The sequence below is a fragment of the Schistocerca piceifrons genome, chromosome 8 (assembly GCF_021461385.2).
Source record: "Schistocerca piceifrons isolate TAMUIC-IGC-003096 chromosome 8, iqSchPice1.1, whole genome shotgun sequence".
Classification (NCBI taxonomy): Eukaryota; Metazoa; Arthropoda; class Insecta; order Orthoptera; family Acrididae; genus Schistocerca; species Schistocerca piceifrons.
In genome coordinates, this window is record NC_060145.1 from 385,701,297 (window position 1) to 385,715,739 (window position 14,443).

At 40.7% G+C, this 14,443-nt stretch overlaps 1 protein-coding gene across 1 annotated transcript in view; it reads left to right on the forward strand.

The window, feature by feature from the left end:
• The window catches only part of LOC124712370, a 53,951-nt gene extending 39,725 nt beyond the window's left edge, over positions 1 to 14,226 (forward strand). The window contains exons 4-5 of the mRNA XM_047242666.1: positions 7,543 to 7,642; positions 14,221 to 14,226. Coding sequence (XP_047098622.1) covers positions 7,543 to 7,642; positions 14,221 to 14,226 — 106 coding nt within the window. The remainder of the gene's footprint in view (positions 1 to 7,542; positions 7,643 to 14,220) is intronic.
• Positions 14,227 to 14,443: the final 217 nt, after the last annotated feature.

A 14,443-nucleotide genomic window follows, 5' to 3' on the forward strand; every position in this document is an offset into this window, starting at 1 on the left:
GCACACGTTGAAGATAGAGTGTACGCGTCTATCCATATGGTGGCTGGTCTCTTGCCTATAGGAGTTACATAGTCTGGTGCTGTGATTATTGTTGCATCACAATGGTTCGGCCAGGTTTTTTTGATGAAACTGGAAATTTATTTATTGTTCTGACAAACGGTGCTAAGACAATTTGACCCAAAACCCCGTGCTCCAGAGCGTCTAGTTCACTACATGGGTCACTGCCGTCTGTCCCGATCATGTGTTTCCCCCCAGTTTTTCATTAGTCAGCATCGTCCTATTTACAGCTTCGTATCTTTTGCTGTGGCTTAGTGGCAGTAAAAAGGTGCTGAGGCATTTCCCCGCGAGATTTTTCACCGGTACTGCTGAAATACCTTTTCTTGAGTTCGTTGCTTTCGACGCTGTCATATACTTTCCTTTGCAGTCTTATGGCAGTATTTGGCAGTAGGATGGAAGGCTGGGACGGATTACTGACTTGAATTACAAATTGCAAAAATTTGTACATTTATTTAAATAAAAACCTTCTGAAATGCCCTGCTTAACCCGCATGACAGGACAGATAGAATAAATTGCGGAAAGGGGCCAAAACAAGGGGCTGTCAGTCACACTCGAACATACAACTTTATTATTTGATCAAATATTACAAGTGCTCAAAAACATTTTTTTAAACACACAGCTTTAATCTTTGCGACTTAATAACCGGCTGAAAACCACCTTAATTTAAAAATGGCTGAAGACCAATAACTTAAAACGCAAGCATAATCAGAAATTTAAAAGGTAAACCTTATCTTAAAACAGTTCTTTAGTTAGGCTGAAGTAAACAAGTTAAATTCCAATAGGCTGAAGGCCGAACACTTAAAACTCCAAAACATTAATAATTTTTTTTTAAATACCAAAGTCCTTACGTGAAACAGTTCTTTAATTTAGGCAGAAGGCCTTAAGAACAAACAACTGACACTCAAACCGGCTGAAGGCCAAAGACTTAAAAATTCAGTAGGTTGAAGTAAACAAGTTAAATTCAAATCGGCTGAAGGCCGAAGACTTAAAAATTCAAAATTTTTTTTAATATACCAAAGGAGTTACGTGAAACAGTATCTTAAACTAGGCTGAAGGCCTTAAGAGAAAAACAACTCTAATTTAAAACACAAAGCTTAGGTGAGACAGGCAGTCGGGCCAACCATTCACGATCCGACGACAACCCAACCAACCGACAGATAACTTCCACTTCACCCGACCAGGGAACAACAGGGAGTTCAACGGAACAACGTAGAAGTTATTGGCGCCCACAACCAATCATACACGGAGCTCTCAAACTACACACTGTGCTCGACAGCAACAACACGATGGGGAAACTATACTGCCTGAAATTTACGTCAACGCCCATGGCAGGTAACCGGAACGATAACGGCCACAAGGTAGAAGATTCCGCTGGTGTACTTCAGTTCAAGTAACCAAATACGGCGAAACTCCACCGGAGGGTGGCTAGCAGTTTCCAACTTGAAAACACCGTTGTTGCTCGCCGGAATATACAACAGCCGGCAACGAACTCCAAACGACTCAATGTGAACAGTCTTGACTTGCTGGTCCGTTAAATCAAAACTCAACTTTCGTGTCGAGGGTCGGTGAACCACGGACCTCGTAGCAATGGGAACAGCGCCACACTCTCCGACACCACGTAGAGACCGCCAGCGGGCCCCGGCCAAACTACGCCCCGCCGAGAATTCCTCACTGCTCCACGCCAACTGACCGACTCCTCAGAGCCAGTCGACGACAACATTTAAAATAACTTGTCAGTCAAAATCACACAAACTACACACAGTTTCACGAACACTTGCACGAAGCACTAGACAATGCTAACGGCAGTGACTGTACAATAACAGAGATGAATCACGAGTCGTACACACAGCCAACCCATAAGCGACCGCTGGCCAAATACACGCCGTCCGACGAGACGACTGACCGATGACCAACCAAAGTGGTCCCCACTCCAATCATGTGTGTCGGCAACAGTCGGGCGAGTCAAAAAATGGTTCAAATGGCTCTAAGCACTATGGGACTTAACTTCTGAGGTCATCAGTTCCCTAGAACTTAGAACTACTTAAACCCAACTGACCTAAGGACATCACACACATCAATGCCCGAGGCAGGATTCGAACCTGCCGCTGCTGCCGCTCACGGGCAGGCAAGGCGGCATCTCAGTGACACCATTAATTGAAATTAACATAACGAGGTGGTACTGCAGTAAAAACAGGATGTCAAATGAGATATGGCACAAACACGAGCCACGCACTGCTCACTTTCCGATTACTAAAAGATCACAATTATAGTTTTCAGTCTCGAAATGTCAACGAGGGCAAGTGGCTAACAGCTTCAACACTTACAATTATGCCACAAAATGTCTAGTAAACAGAAAGAAGATCAAAGACATAAACCTCTTAACAACTCTTAAAACATCAGGCCACTTATAAAATACAGCTTAATGGTAGCAAAACTAATATTTAAAACAGAAGTTCAGAACGATTATGGAAGCTGACAATTATACACTGAAGCGCCAAAGAAACTAGTATAGGCATGAGTATTCAAATAAAGAGATATGTAAACAGGCAGAGCACAGCGCTGCGGTCGGTAACGCCTACATAAGAGAACAAGTGTCTGGTGCAGTTGTTAGATCGGTTACTTCTGCTTCAGTGGCAGGTTATCAAGATTTAACTGAGTTTGTAGGTGATGTTATAGTCGGCGCACGGGCTATGGGGCACAGCAGCTCGGAGGAAGCGATGAAGTGTTTCCCGTACCACCATTTCGCGAGTGTACCGTGAATATCAGGAATCCGGTAAAACATCAAATCTCCGACATCGCTGCGGCCGGAAAAAGATCCTACAAGAACAGGGCCAACGACGACTGAAGAGAATCGTTCAACGTGACAGAAGTGCAAGTTGCTCCAGATTTCAGCGCTGGGCCATCAAGAAGTGTCAGCGTGCGAACCATTCAACGAAACGCCATCGATATGTGCTTTCAGAGCCGAACGCCCACTCGCGTGCCGTTGATGACTGCATGACATAAAGCTTTACTACTCGCGTGGACCCATAAACACCGACACTGGACTGTTGATGACTAGAAACATATTGCATGGTCGGACGAGTCTCGTTTCAAATTGTATCAAGCGGATGGACGTGTACGGGTGTGGAGACAACCTCATGAATCCATGGACCCTGCAGGTCAGCAGGGAACTGTTCAAACTGTTAGACGCTCGGTAATGGTGTGGAGCGTGTGCAGCTGGAGTGATATCGCACCCCTGATACGTCTAGATACGACTCTGACAGGTGTCTGATCACCTGCATCCATTCATGTCCACTGTCCATTCCGTCATACTTGGGCAATTCCAGTAGGACAATGCGACACCCCACACGTGCAAAATTGCTAAAGAGTGGCTCCAGGAACTCTCTTCTGATTTTACACACTTCCACTGTCCTCCAAACTCCCCGGAAATGAGCATTATTGAGCATATCTGGGCTGTCGAGCAACGTGCTGTTCAGAAGAGATCTCGATCCCCTCGTACGCTTACGGATTTATGGACAGCCCTGCAGGATTCATGGTGTCAGTTCCCTTCAGCACTACTTCAGAAATTAGTTGAGTCCACGCCACGTTTTGTTGCGGCACTTCTGCGTGCTCGTGGGAGCCCTACACGGTATTAGGCAAGTGTACCAGTTTCAATGGCTCTTCAGTGTGCAACAAAATGCTAAAAAACAAACATTTAAGAAAGGTAGCTTAGTCCGCAAATGACTTCGATAGTTCCTAGTTTGGATCCTAGAAAATTTTGTTCAAACGTAGCTGCTATGAAACATCCACCTGGTTCCATTACACCTGCTGACTGGTTACAGCATAATTTTGACTGAACAATCAATCATCATCCGTGCGTATAGTTTACACCAAAAATGTGGTGTCACCGCCAGACACCACACTTGCTAGGTGGTAGCCTTTAAATAGGCCGCGGTCCGCTAGTATACATCGGACCCGTGTGTCGCCACTGTCAGTGATTGCAGACCGAGCGCCGCCACACGGCAGGTCTAGAGAGACGTCCTAGCACTCGCCCCAGTTGTACAGTCGACTTTGCTAGCGACGGTTAACTGACAAATACGCTCTCATTTGCCGAGACGATAGTTAGCATAGCCTTCAGCTACGTCATTTGCTACGACCTAGCAAGGCGCCATTACCAGTTTATATTGAGAGTGTTATTAATGTATCAACAAGAGCGATGTTCTCCAACTATGGATTAAAGTTAAGTATTCCAGCAGCAACGTACCTTATTGGCTATATTAATTACATTGTCCTGTTCCAGACCTCACGCCAGTCTGCGTGAGCGTAAACGCGTGCCTTTCGGCATCCTCGCATAGTGACTTGGCTGTCTTGCCAAGTCACAACAAAAAATAGGCATTACTCGAAGGAGTACCTGAAACAGTTCAGTGTTAGACGCAAGACACCACAGCATACTACATCGTCAATTTAACGCCGGCCTCTCGTGTGTCGTTAGTAATATTTTAAAGACCTGTTCCAGAGTCGCGCAGTAAGTTTTAATCAGTACCCACTGGCCCTTGAAACACTTCAAATGGTTCAAATGGCTCTGAGCACTATGGGACTTAACATCTGAGGTGTATCAGTCCCCTAGACGTAGAACTACTTAAACCTAACTAACATAAGGACACCACACACATCCATGCCTGAGGCAGGATTCGAACCTGCGACCGTAGCAGCAGCACGGTTCCGGACTGAAGAGCCTAGAACCGCTCGGCCACAACGGCCGACTGGAAACACTTCCATAAATCACAGCAGCTGATTCTGAGTAGTTGCACCCTTGAATATGCAACGAAAACTTCATTCTCTGTGCATGTAGCCTGATTACTGACGGCCAGTTCATTTGACAAAGAAATACACAAGTTTTCAGCGAAATAAAACGGTTTAATCACTACAGGTAAGTGAGGGCGGCATTAGCAAAACACCAGCTTACAGTATCTGACCGAAAATATGTCTTTGCACACGCTAATGACATTTACTTGTGCGTTACATAATGACGCACTGTGTCCAAAATGCCAGAATTCTGATTCGCATTCAGCACTATGGAACCACGCGTTCCATAACGTCGATTGAGTACTGTGAGAACTCAACCGGATTGTACACGGGGATGTCTCTACTGATGACACCCGTCGCCTTTCGCACTCCGCGGACAATAAAACTGCACTTGGCTCACAGCGAACTTCCTTGACAAGGCTCAAAGCCACGATATTACACCTTGTCGTCAGAGGGACTATACACCAGATCTTACCAGCGCCCCATAGACCTACTGTTATGCTAAACTTGTTACATAAACAAAAATAGTGCCACCCTTGGCACATACCCACTCTCGATTTGATTACATAACGCTAAACGATCATATCAGTCTCGAGAACCAGCTTTATTTGGAAAAAGTGAGCTGCCACTTCTCTTCCAGTGTGAATATCAATCATCGAAACTGTTGATGGAGATAAAAACTTGCTAATTTGAAAGGGAATTTTGAGCTTGGGCAGAAGCTTTTCGGTGATCAATTTCAGTGGCTTTCCTAATAGCCAAACAGTTCCAAACGAAAACTTTCCTCCCAACTCGGTAGATATTGGATCGCCAGCCCACGTTTCACGGTTTAGTTTCCTTTTGATGTGATCCTTTCAATCTTCTTCTTAGAACTTCTCCAATGAGTGGCTACTTCTTGAAAGGCCGAGGGGTTCTAGGCACTACAGTCTGGGACCGCGGGACCGCGGGACCGCTACGGTCACAGGTTAGAATCCTGCCTAGGCATGGATGTGTGTCATGTCTTTAGTTTAGTTAGGTTTAAGTAGTTCTAAGTTCTAGGGGACTGATGACCTCAGAAGTTAAGTCCCATAGTGCTCAGAGCCATTTGAACCATTTTGAACTTCTTGAAAATTTCTCCTCTGAGGCAAAAATTTATCAATTGGCCAAAAGTTACACAGTGGAGGAGCTGCTCAAGAACCCAAGAGCAAATTAGCGAGGACACATTGCTGGTTTCTATAACGGACATTATTAAATTCCATTGTTAACCACAGAAGCAATCGATCCCAGCCACTCTGATCGCTGCTATCATAAGCTATAAAGGCAGACTTCAGGTTACTATTAATGCGCTCAGCACATGAAATATATGGGTGGTAAAACAAATACAAGTGCAGATATGATGAATGAACAACATTGCTTACATATTTTCTTCATTTGCACACTAAAAATTATAGCTATTACGAGTAGTATGGTTGTAGGTTGGTTATCAGCCACAAATATACATGGCACAAGAAAGCCATTAATGTTTATTTTCCCCTGGGCAGTCGGTCAGGTGTTGAGGTGTGGATATATGGACTCAACAGCATAGTCTATACTGGCTACCCCTAACATTCTCCATTTGAGTTCCCATACTTAGGCAGCATTGTTTAATACTATGGGCCGTAAAAGATGTAGGATTATCAATTACCAAACACTGTGGTGCAATGAAGGTTCCAAAAAAAGTTGCAAATTTTGTACTACCACCTGAGCAGTAGAAATCTTAGTAGGTAGTAGCCACGGAAAACGCGTAAATGCATCGACAGAAACCAGAATGTAGCGATTACCGAGCTTTGATCTCGTCAAAGGACTTACAAAATCCAAATACATCTTCCGAAACGCTATATAAATTTCTGCCAATTTTTTTCATACGTTTCATAATTATATGCCTAAATACCCCCCGCCACCCCCTTCTAACGATTCGTGAAAATATCGAAAGAGTAAAGGAGCCAGCTCCTTTGGAGCAACTACATTATATTTACTATCAGCTCGGGGCTAATAACTGACGACCTTTTCTCTTAAGACATAAGGCATTACCAGCTCATTTCTCTCTCATTTGTCGTTGACTTCCGTCAGTCAACCAGTCATCCTGATGTTGAAATTCCCTGATATCAAGGAGTAACTGAGGAAACCGCATTAAAATCAGACTCATCAAAAGAACGTGACCTCGATCTTTTGTGGCTTGATCATTTACTTGGTTATTATCACGCCAATCGAACATGTGACTCAATCTATCTGCCACCAAAATATCCAACCTCTTTACGTTGCGCACCACAAATCTGAAGGTTACAATGCAGATTACACGCCTGGCATTAAGCCCAGTTTTCTGTTGCCTAGCTCGTGTCCAGCTGAGAGTTTGGTTGCCTGTCTCTAAGGTAAAATTTCGATATTCTAAACAATAGCGAACTTTCCGAAGAAACACTCTAATGCTTCTAGCTCATAAGTGGAGCATTTCTTTTCTGAATCATTCAGTGCCTTTCACATTTTTTGCGTAACTTTCTTAATACAGTTACAACAAAATACTTTATACAGACAGAAACACTTTTTATTTAATAAACTATATTTGAAAATGATTTAGGAAAATGGGCATAAGGTACTTGTCAGTGATGGCAAGACGAGTTACCGTAAAATGAGAAATATCATGGATAGTTAAACACCGTAATAATTTATGTTTTTCTGGTCTCTTTTCAGGTGTGTCAGCTTGCTGCAGAAGTTGCTGAGTCGTGCGACTTCGGTGCTCCTCTTCTGCAACACGGTCTCCATCTGCTTCCAAATCATGGCTACAGCTGTGGTGAGTGGCGTTTGGTCCACGAAGGTATCGATGTACAACAGGCGCCCACTGACTCTGCACAGCAAAAGCCTAGAGAGAAACGGTGGTAGTAAATACATCTGTTACTACTACGATACACCAACTATTTAGTGAAACTGTTCACAGCAGACATTGTACTTCTTATACAATAAGTTTATTAAACAGCATATAAACGGAGTCAGTGCTATTAATACGTACTGACATGTAGATCTTCGGTACTCAGAGAAAGAGAAAATAATAGAAATGCAACATGTTAGAGAGAAAGATGAGGGAAGACAGACGGATAGAGAGAGAGAGAGAGAGAGAGAGAGAGAGAGAGTGAGTGAGGGAGGGTGAGAGATTAATGAACAAACTGACATACATTTTTAAAGGAACTTACAGCCATGTGACTGTTTTATTGTTTATTTAGGTACAACCCAGGTTTCGGTCTTTTATGCAATTTTCAAGAATTTGATTTTATGTCTTTAACATATATTGCATGGCATTTAACATGCTGTCAAGCTCAAAGTTGGTCATAAATTAAGAAAAATACTGGCGCCCTGCAAATGCCAGACGTAAAATCACCATCTTGTAACAGATCAGTAAATAATAAAATTTTTGTAAGCCTGTTTTTATTAAATATGATGTCCTCCCACGATTATTTACTGATATCTTACAAGATGGTGATTTTACATCTGGCGTGTCGTGGGAAGCCAATATTTTTCTTAAGTTACGGCAACTTTGAATTTGACAACATATTAATTCTATTTCAATTTATGTTAAAGACATAAAATCAAATACTTGAAAATGGCATAGAAGGCCGAAACCTAGGTTGTACTTAAATAAACAATAAAACGGTCAAATGGCTGTGTGTTCCTTCATGAAATATTGTATGCCTGTTGCTCAGCAACATTGTAAGGCTGTCGGATTTTACGAACCTTAGATGAGCTTGATCCATAACGACAGGACGATACAGTATGAGATCCTCAAAAAAATAATAATTACATTGTATCAGCAAAAGACAATTGCAGTTAATCTCATGTATCGAAACCTAACAATCTTAACCAATATGGACAATGGTATGGAAAAAAAAAACAAGTTAAAGCGAAATGTATTTTGGAGACGAACCGAGCAGGTGGTTAATGATATCGTAAAACTCCTATTTAGCAAGAGAACGATGGGCTTCAGCGCAGAAAGGGATAAGGCCAGAAAAATACATTATTCCTTTTAATGTAAATAAACCGAGGGCAAGTGGCTGCACGCATTAACAGGGCTAGGCTGCAGCCCAGCAAGAAAAATAAAAACGTATTCCTCTCTAGCGAGACGATCCCCATTACATAAAAGCGTTTTGAGACCTAAAATTGCAGTCTCTCTCTCTCTCCCGTCTCACGGTGGACCGCACAAGTGTGTGGAAATAAGCGAGGGTGTTGAGAGCTTTGCTTTCTGCAAAGTGAGGATGATACGCTTCACGTATCATGGCGACGGGTAGCAAAGCGGTAGTTAATTATTCCTGTGGTAATTTTTGCGGGCAAAGAAATTGTGCATGTCGCTCCAACCCATAGCGAGAGTGCAACAGCCATTATTTCGACTAGGGAAAGATTAACGCTCTACGGAATGCAGGAAAGTTGCGACTGAGTGAATTCAGTCAAGGCCAGAGTAGGGAATTAGCATTTCAGATCCAGCACGGAGACAATGCTATTGCAAATGCTGCTTGGTAAAGTACCATCGTGCATTCGGCCACAGTAAATGTTGAGTCTAGATTTTGCTCACTTCAAGTTGCATATGCTTTGACCATTGAATATCAAAAGCTTGTATACTAACCTACCCTCACATTGTGTACATGAGAGTTTTTTTTTCATCGGTTAAAAAAGTAACTTTATTCTCCACCAACTCTCATTGACCAGCTACGAAAACGTAGATTTAAATCACCTGATGAGGATTTTTAATAATCATTCTCTCCTGTGATAAATATTTTCATGTGTAGAGATAACGATTTTAATAACTGTCATCTCAATATGTCCAAAATTAAAAAATTTGTTACTGAGTGTCAAAAGTAATGGTACATGATTGTTGTTTATCGGCCTCTGAAAGCCACAGTTTATGTTATATGTAGAAAAAAAGGGAATAGCTGTGTTGTCTAGAATAGACCCCAAACTTTCACTTTTATTAATTCATGCATTCTAGGTACGCGATATCAGTATTTAAAATGATTTTTGTTACTATCGACACCTGATATTAGCTGCCTTACAGGGCCAGGGTCATATTTATTTAGAATGTCTGTTTGACACCCTGGGCTTGAGAATACAATTCAGATATTTTGTCCATTTAGTAAGCAAAGTTTGCACACATTAGTACACTCACTGTGCAGATACAAATATTGGACGTAAGACAACATAAAAACTATTTACTGACGTACGTTTGTTTTCGAAATCATGTGCTTCAGAAACTAATAACGGTGAGGTTATGCCCTTATAATGGGTTTGCCCAGTTACAAGCAAAACAAGGAAGATTTCGGTTTACATCGTCATCTCTACCGTGGAAACCACGTAATGGTGTGTGACGGAAAGATTTTGTATACCACTGTCACATAGTCCCTTTTTTATTCCAGTCGCTAATAGTCCCAGGGAAGAATTCTTGTTCGAAACGCTTCGTGTGAGCACGAATTTCTCTACTTTTATCTTAATGGTCTTTTCGGAGACATGTAGGAGGAAGCAATATATCGGTTGACCTTTCTCAGATCGAACGCTCTCGGAATTTTAAAAGTAAACCGCAGAGTGATGTGTAATGCCTCTCTTGCAGCGTCTGCCACTGGAGTTGACTGAGCATCTCCTAACGCTTTCACGCTTAGTAAATGAACCTGTAACGAAACGTGCTGCTCTTCTTTGGGTATCTTCTGTTTCCTCTATCAGTACTGATCTCACAGAAGTCATTTAACGACAGATATGTAGTCTTTCAAAATATAAAAGAGCGAAGGCAATAAAACTGATGGTTATTGTACGCTGTTAATTACAATCGAACTGTTTCAAGTTAGTTACGATTATTTACAATGAAAGAGAACATACACCAGTGGCTACACAAAGCCGTATCATCATCAGGTTGATGGCGCCTTACGACTTATTATTCAATCGATTGTTAAGTAATTACTCATGGTACAACAGAATCCGTAAGTGTGATCATACAAAGTGATCATGACAACAGAATACAAGCCGTTACAACAAACAGCGCCTTGACATAGAAATCGTAAAAAAACTGAAAGCATCTGAACTGGGTAGTTTTTGTGCGTTGCTAACAAAACGAAAAGCGAGCTGTGGTTAATTTGCTGCATGTCTCACCAACAAAGGAACAGATTCCAAAGCATTCACAAGGTTACATTTACTTAGATGGATAGAACAGTGAGTAACCACTTACACATGTGAAGTAACTGCACGCAACAGAGAAAAAAAAAACGTAAATGTTCTCATACAAAATGACCGTGAACAACGAATAAAAACGATTATAAGAAAACTTGTTTTCTCTGAAATGTGGAGTGCAAAATAATTAACTAGATAGTTTCAGCCCTGTACTGAGAATTAAAATCTGGCTGTGTTTGACTTTCTACTATTATGTGCAAGTGGGACTGACGGATGACATTGAAAAGTACAAAGAAGGGCAGCTCGTTTTGTATTATCGCGAAATATGGGAGAAAGTGTAACAGACATGATACATGAATTGTAGTGGCAATCATTAACACAAAGGCGTTTTTCGTTGCCACGGGTTCTTCTCATGAAATTTCAATCACCAGTTTTCTCCTCCTATTGCGAAAACGTTCTGTTGGCACCCACCTACATAGGGAGAAATGATCATGACTATGAAATAAGAAAATCATGGCTCGCACCGAAAAATTTAAGTGCTCGTTTTTCCAGCGTGCCGTTCGAGAGTGGAACGGTAGAGAGACAGCTTGAAGGTGGTTCATTGAACCCTCTGCCAGGCACTTTATAGTGAATAGCAGAGTAATTACGTAGCTGTAGATATAGATGCACGAGTATGGGATTAATAAACAATAAAAGCCACTACATATTTAATCCAAACAACTGAAAACAGGTAAGAGCATAGCTTTTTCAATACAACTACGCGCAATGACAATGGATCAGATAACATACCTCATACCAAACTGTACCCTCTTTCCACGCATTTGACCGTAAGTAGGTAACTGTAAAATAAGTTACAAAATAATCAGGAATGATAATTAAAATCTCACAGAATTATCGTATGTCGTGAACAATATAATTACAGAAAACACATTGCTGTTACGAACGTAAATGAGCTAATCATCTGTTCTGGTTGTTATCGTGTACTGTTAATAAAATTACAATAAGCTACAATTATTTACAATAGAAGAGACAAATGCCAGTGGTTACCAAACCCTAGGTTGACAGAGCTATACAATTTATTGTACAATTGATTGTAGAATGATTAGACACAGAATAACAGGACTAGCAATTGTGATTATATGAAAATGACCATGTTTACGGAAGAAAAGCAATTAAACAAGTTTTCATTGCATATGTAGAGGAATAAAAAATCGCGACTGCGTAGTTTGTGTGTTACTAACAAACTAAAAGCGAGTTGTGTGAATTTTCTAAGTGTCTATAAAATGGAAGAACAAATATCAAAGCTTAGATGCACTAACGTTTCCAGATGAAACAACGAGTAACTGATTTCACAAACGAATACGAAGTGATTGTTCACTACATAGTGCAGGCAGTAAATGTGCTAACACAAAGTGACCGTGAGCAACGAATAAAAGCGATTACAAAAAAAAAAGTTCTAGTACAACGTACGTTGCTGCCGTACTGCAGTTGCGAAGTGAGGCCGAGGCTGTTTCCCAGAAAAGTTATTCCAATATGACGATGTATTACCCCAGATCACGTAAGATATAGTTTTTAGTTTTTGACGTTGTCCATTATGGACAAATCGTAGTTCCTTTTACTCTGAAGAAGGCTGGGCTATCCCAGCTGAAATCTAGGTAAACATTGCAACTGAGGCTGTTGTTAATTAATATTTATACGGTTGCTGACAGGGCCGCGAAATGTCGAAAATATTAAGATTACAAAAAATCTTGTTGTCATTGAAAACGTGGAAAAAGAAAAGAACTGAACTGGGTAATTTCAGTCATGTGTTGACAACTAAATCCGGCTGCCATTATGTACGATAAAAGCGGAAATGACCAGTGGTTGCCCAAAGTTACATCATAATTAAATATATACGTTAGTGAGTGAGTGATTAAACAAAAGATTATGACGTAAAACATCTGATGGTTGCATCACCATTGACTTGTGTTAAAAGAATAGAAAATATTAAAAAGTGAAAAGAGCATACTGGAAAACCCACAACATCTACAATAAAAAGTGTCTCTCCATTCACTCAAAAATACGACACTACAATACAGTAATCAAGCCCGAAGCACTATATGCCAGCGAAACACTCACACTCCGTAGAAAAGGCGACCTGGAAGGCATCCTGAAAGAGGAACGCAAAATTATCAGAAAGATTCTTGGCCCAAAAAGAACGGAAGATGGATACAGGTTACAGTCTCGGAAAACTACAGAAAAATTATCTAACCTCGCCGGAGACATCCGGAAAAGAAGACTAAAATTTTACGGTCATATCCACAGACTCCCAACACCCAGACTCTCCCACAAAATTTTAATATACATTGAAAAATTGAAAACCATACCCTGGATACAAGAAACCAAAACAGATCTAGCAAATGCACAAATAAATTCTTCAGAAGTTATAAACAGAAATGTATACAGGCAAAAAATCAACAGTTGGAAAGTACAACCCGAGAATGAAGTTTGCAAGAGACAGGGGACAAAATGGACAGAGGAAAGAAAGAGAATTCATGGGGAAAGAATGAGAGAAGTTTGGAGAATTAAAAAATTGAATCGGAAAAGCTTTGCGTGATCCGTATGGGTCCAATCGCACATAATAATAATAATAATTAAAAAGTGAGATATGAATAAACACAGATCTGCAAGACATAAGCTTTTCGGCCAAAACAACGTTGCACCATTAACGTTATGTGGCTAAAAGTATCAGCGCAAAAAATTTAAGGGTACATAAAACCTAATCACAAACAGAGTAACTAAACTACGTACTAAGAGCTGCCTAAAAAGAAGTTGAATCGTCTCTGTATTGAAGTGGACATCAGTGTACTGTTCAGAACACTAAGACTTGAATGAGGAACAAAATGTACGAGGGAACTTCAGGGGAAGTGAGTTCAGTTACTCTTGCTCAAAAAACTAGCGCTCATTTAAGAACTTCGGTATTTATTGTTCTACTGTACAGATACGTAGAAAAAAAACATTTCAGTTGTTTGAATTTTTTATGTAGTGGCTTTTATTCTTTATCAGTTTTCTACTTGTGCATAATGGTAGCAAGTTAAACATAGCTATACATTAATTGACAATAAACGACTGAAACTATCCAGTTTAATTATTTTAGCATTCTATATTCTATGTTTTCTTGTAATCGCCTTTATGCATTGCTCATGGTCAATTTACAGTTTTTTTACTTAGTTGTGTGCAATTACTTTATAGGTGTAGGTGGTTACTCACTGTTTTATCCATCTATGTAAGTGCAACTTTTTGTAACCTTTGTTATACAGACATGTATCAAATTATGAAACTTCCTGGCAGATTAAAACTGTGTGCCCGACCGAGACTCGAACTCGGGACTTTTGCCTTTCGCGGGCAAGTGCTCTACCATCTTTTTTTTTTTTTTTTTTTTTTTTTTTTTTTTTTTTTTTTTTTTTTTTTTTTT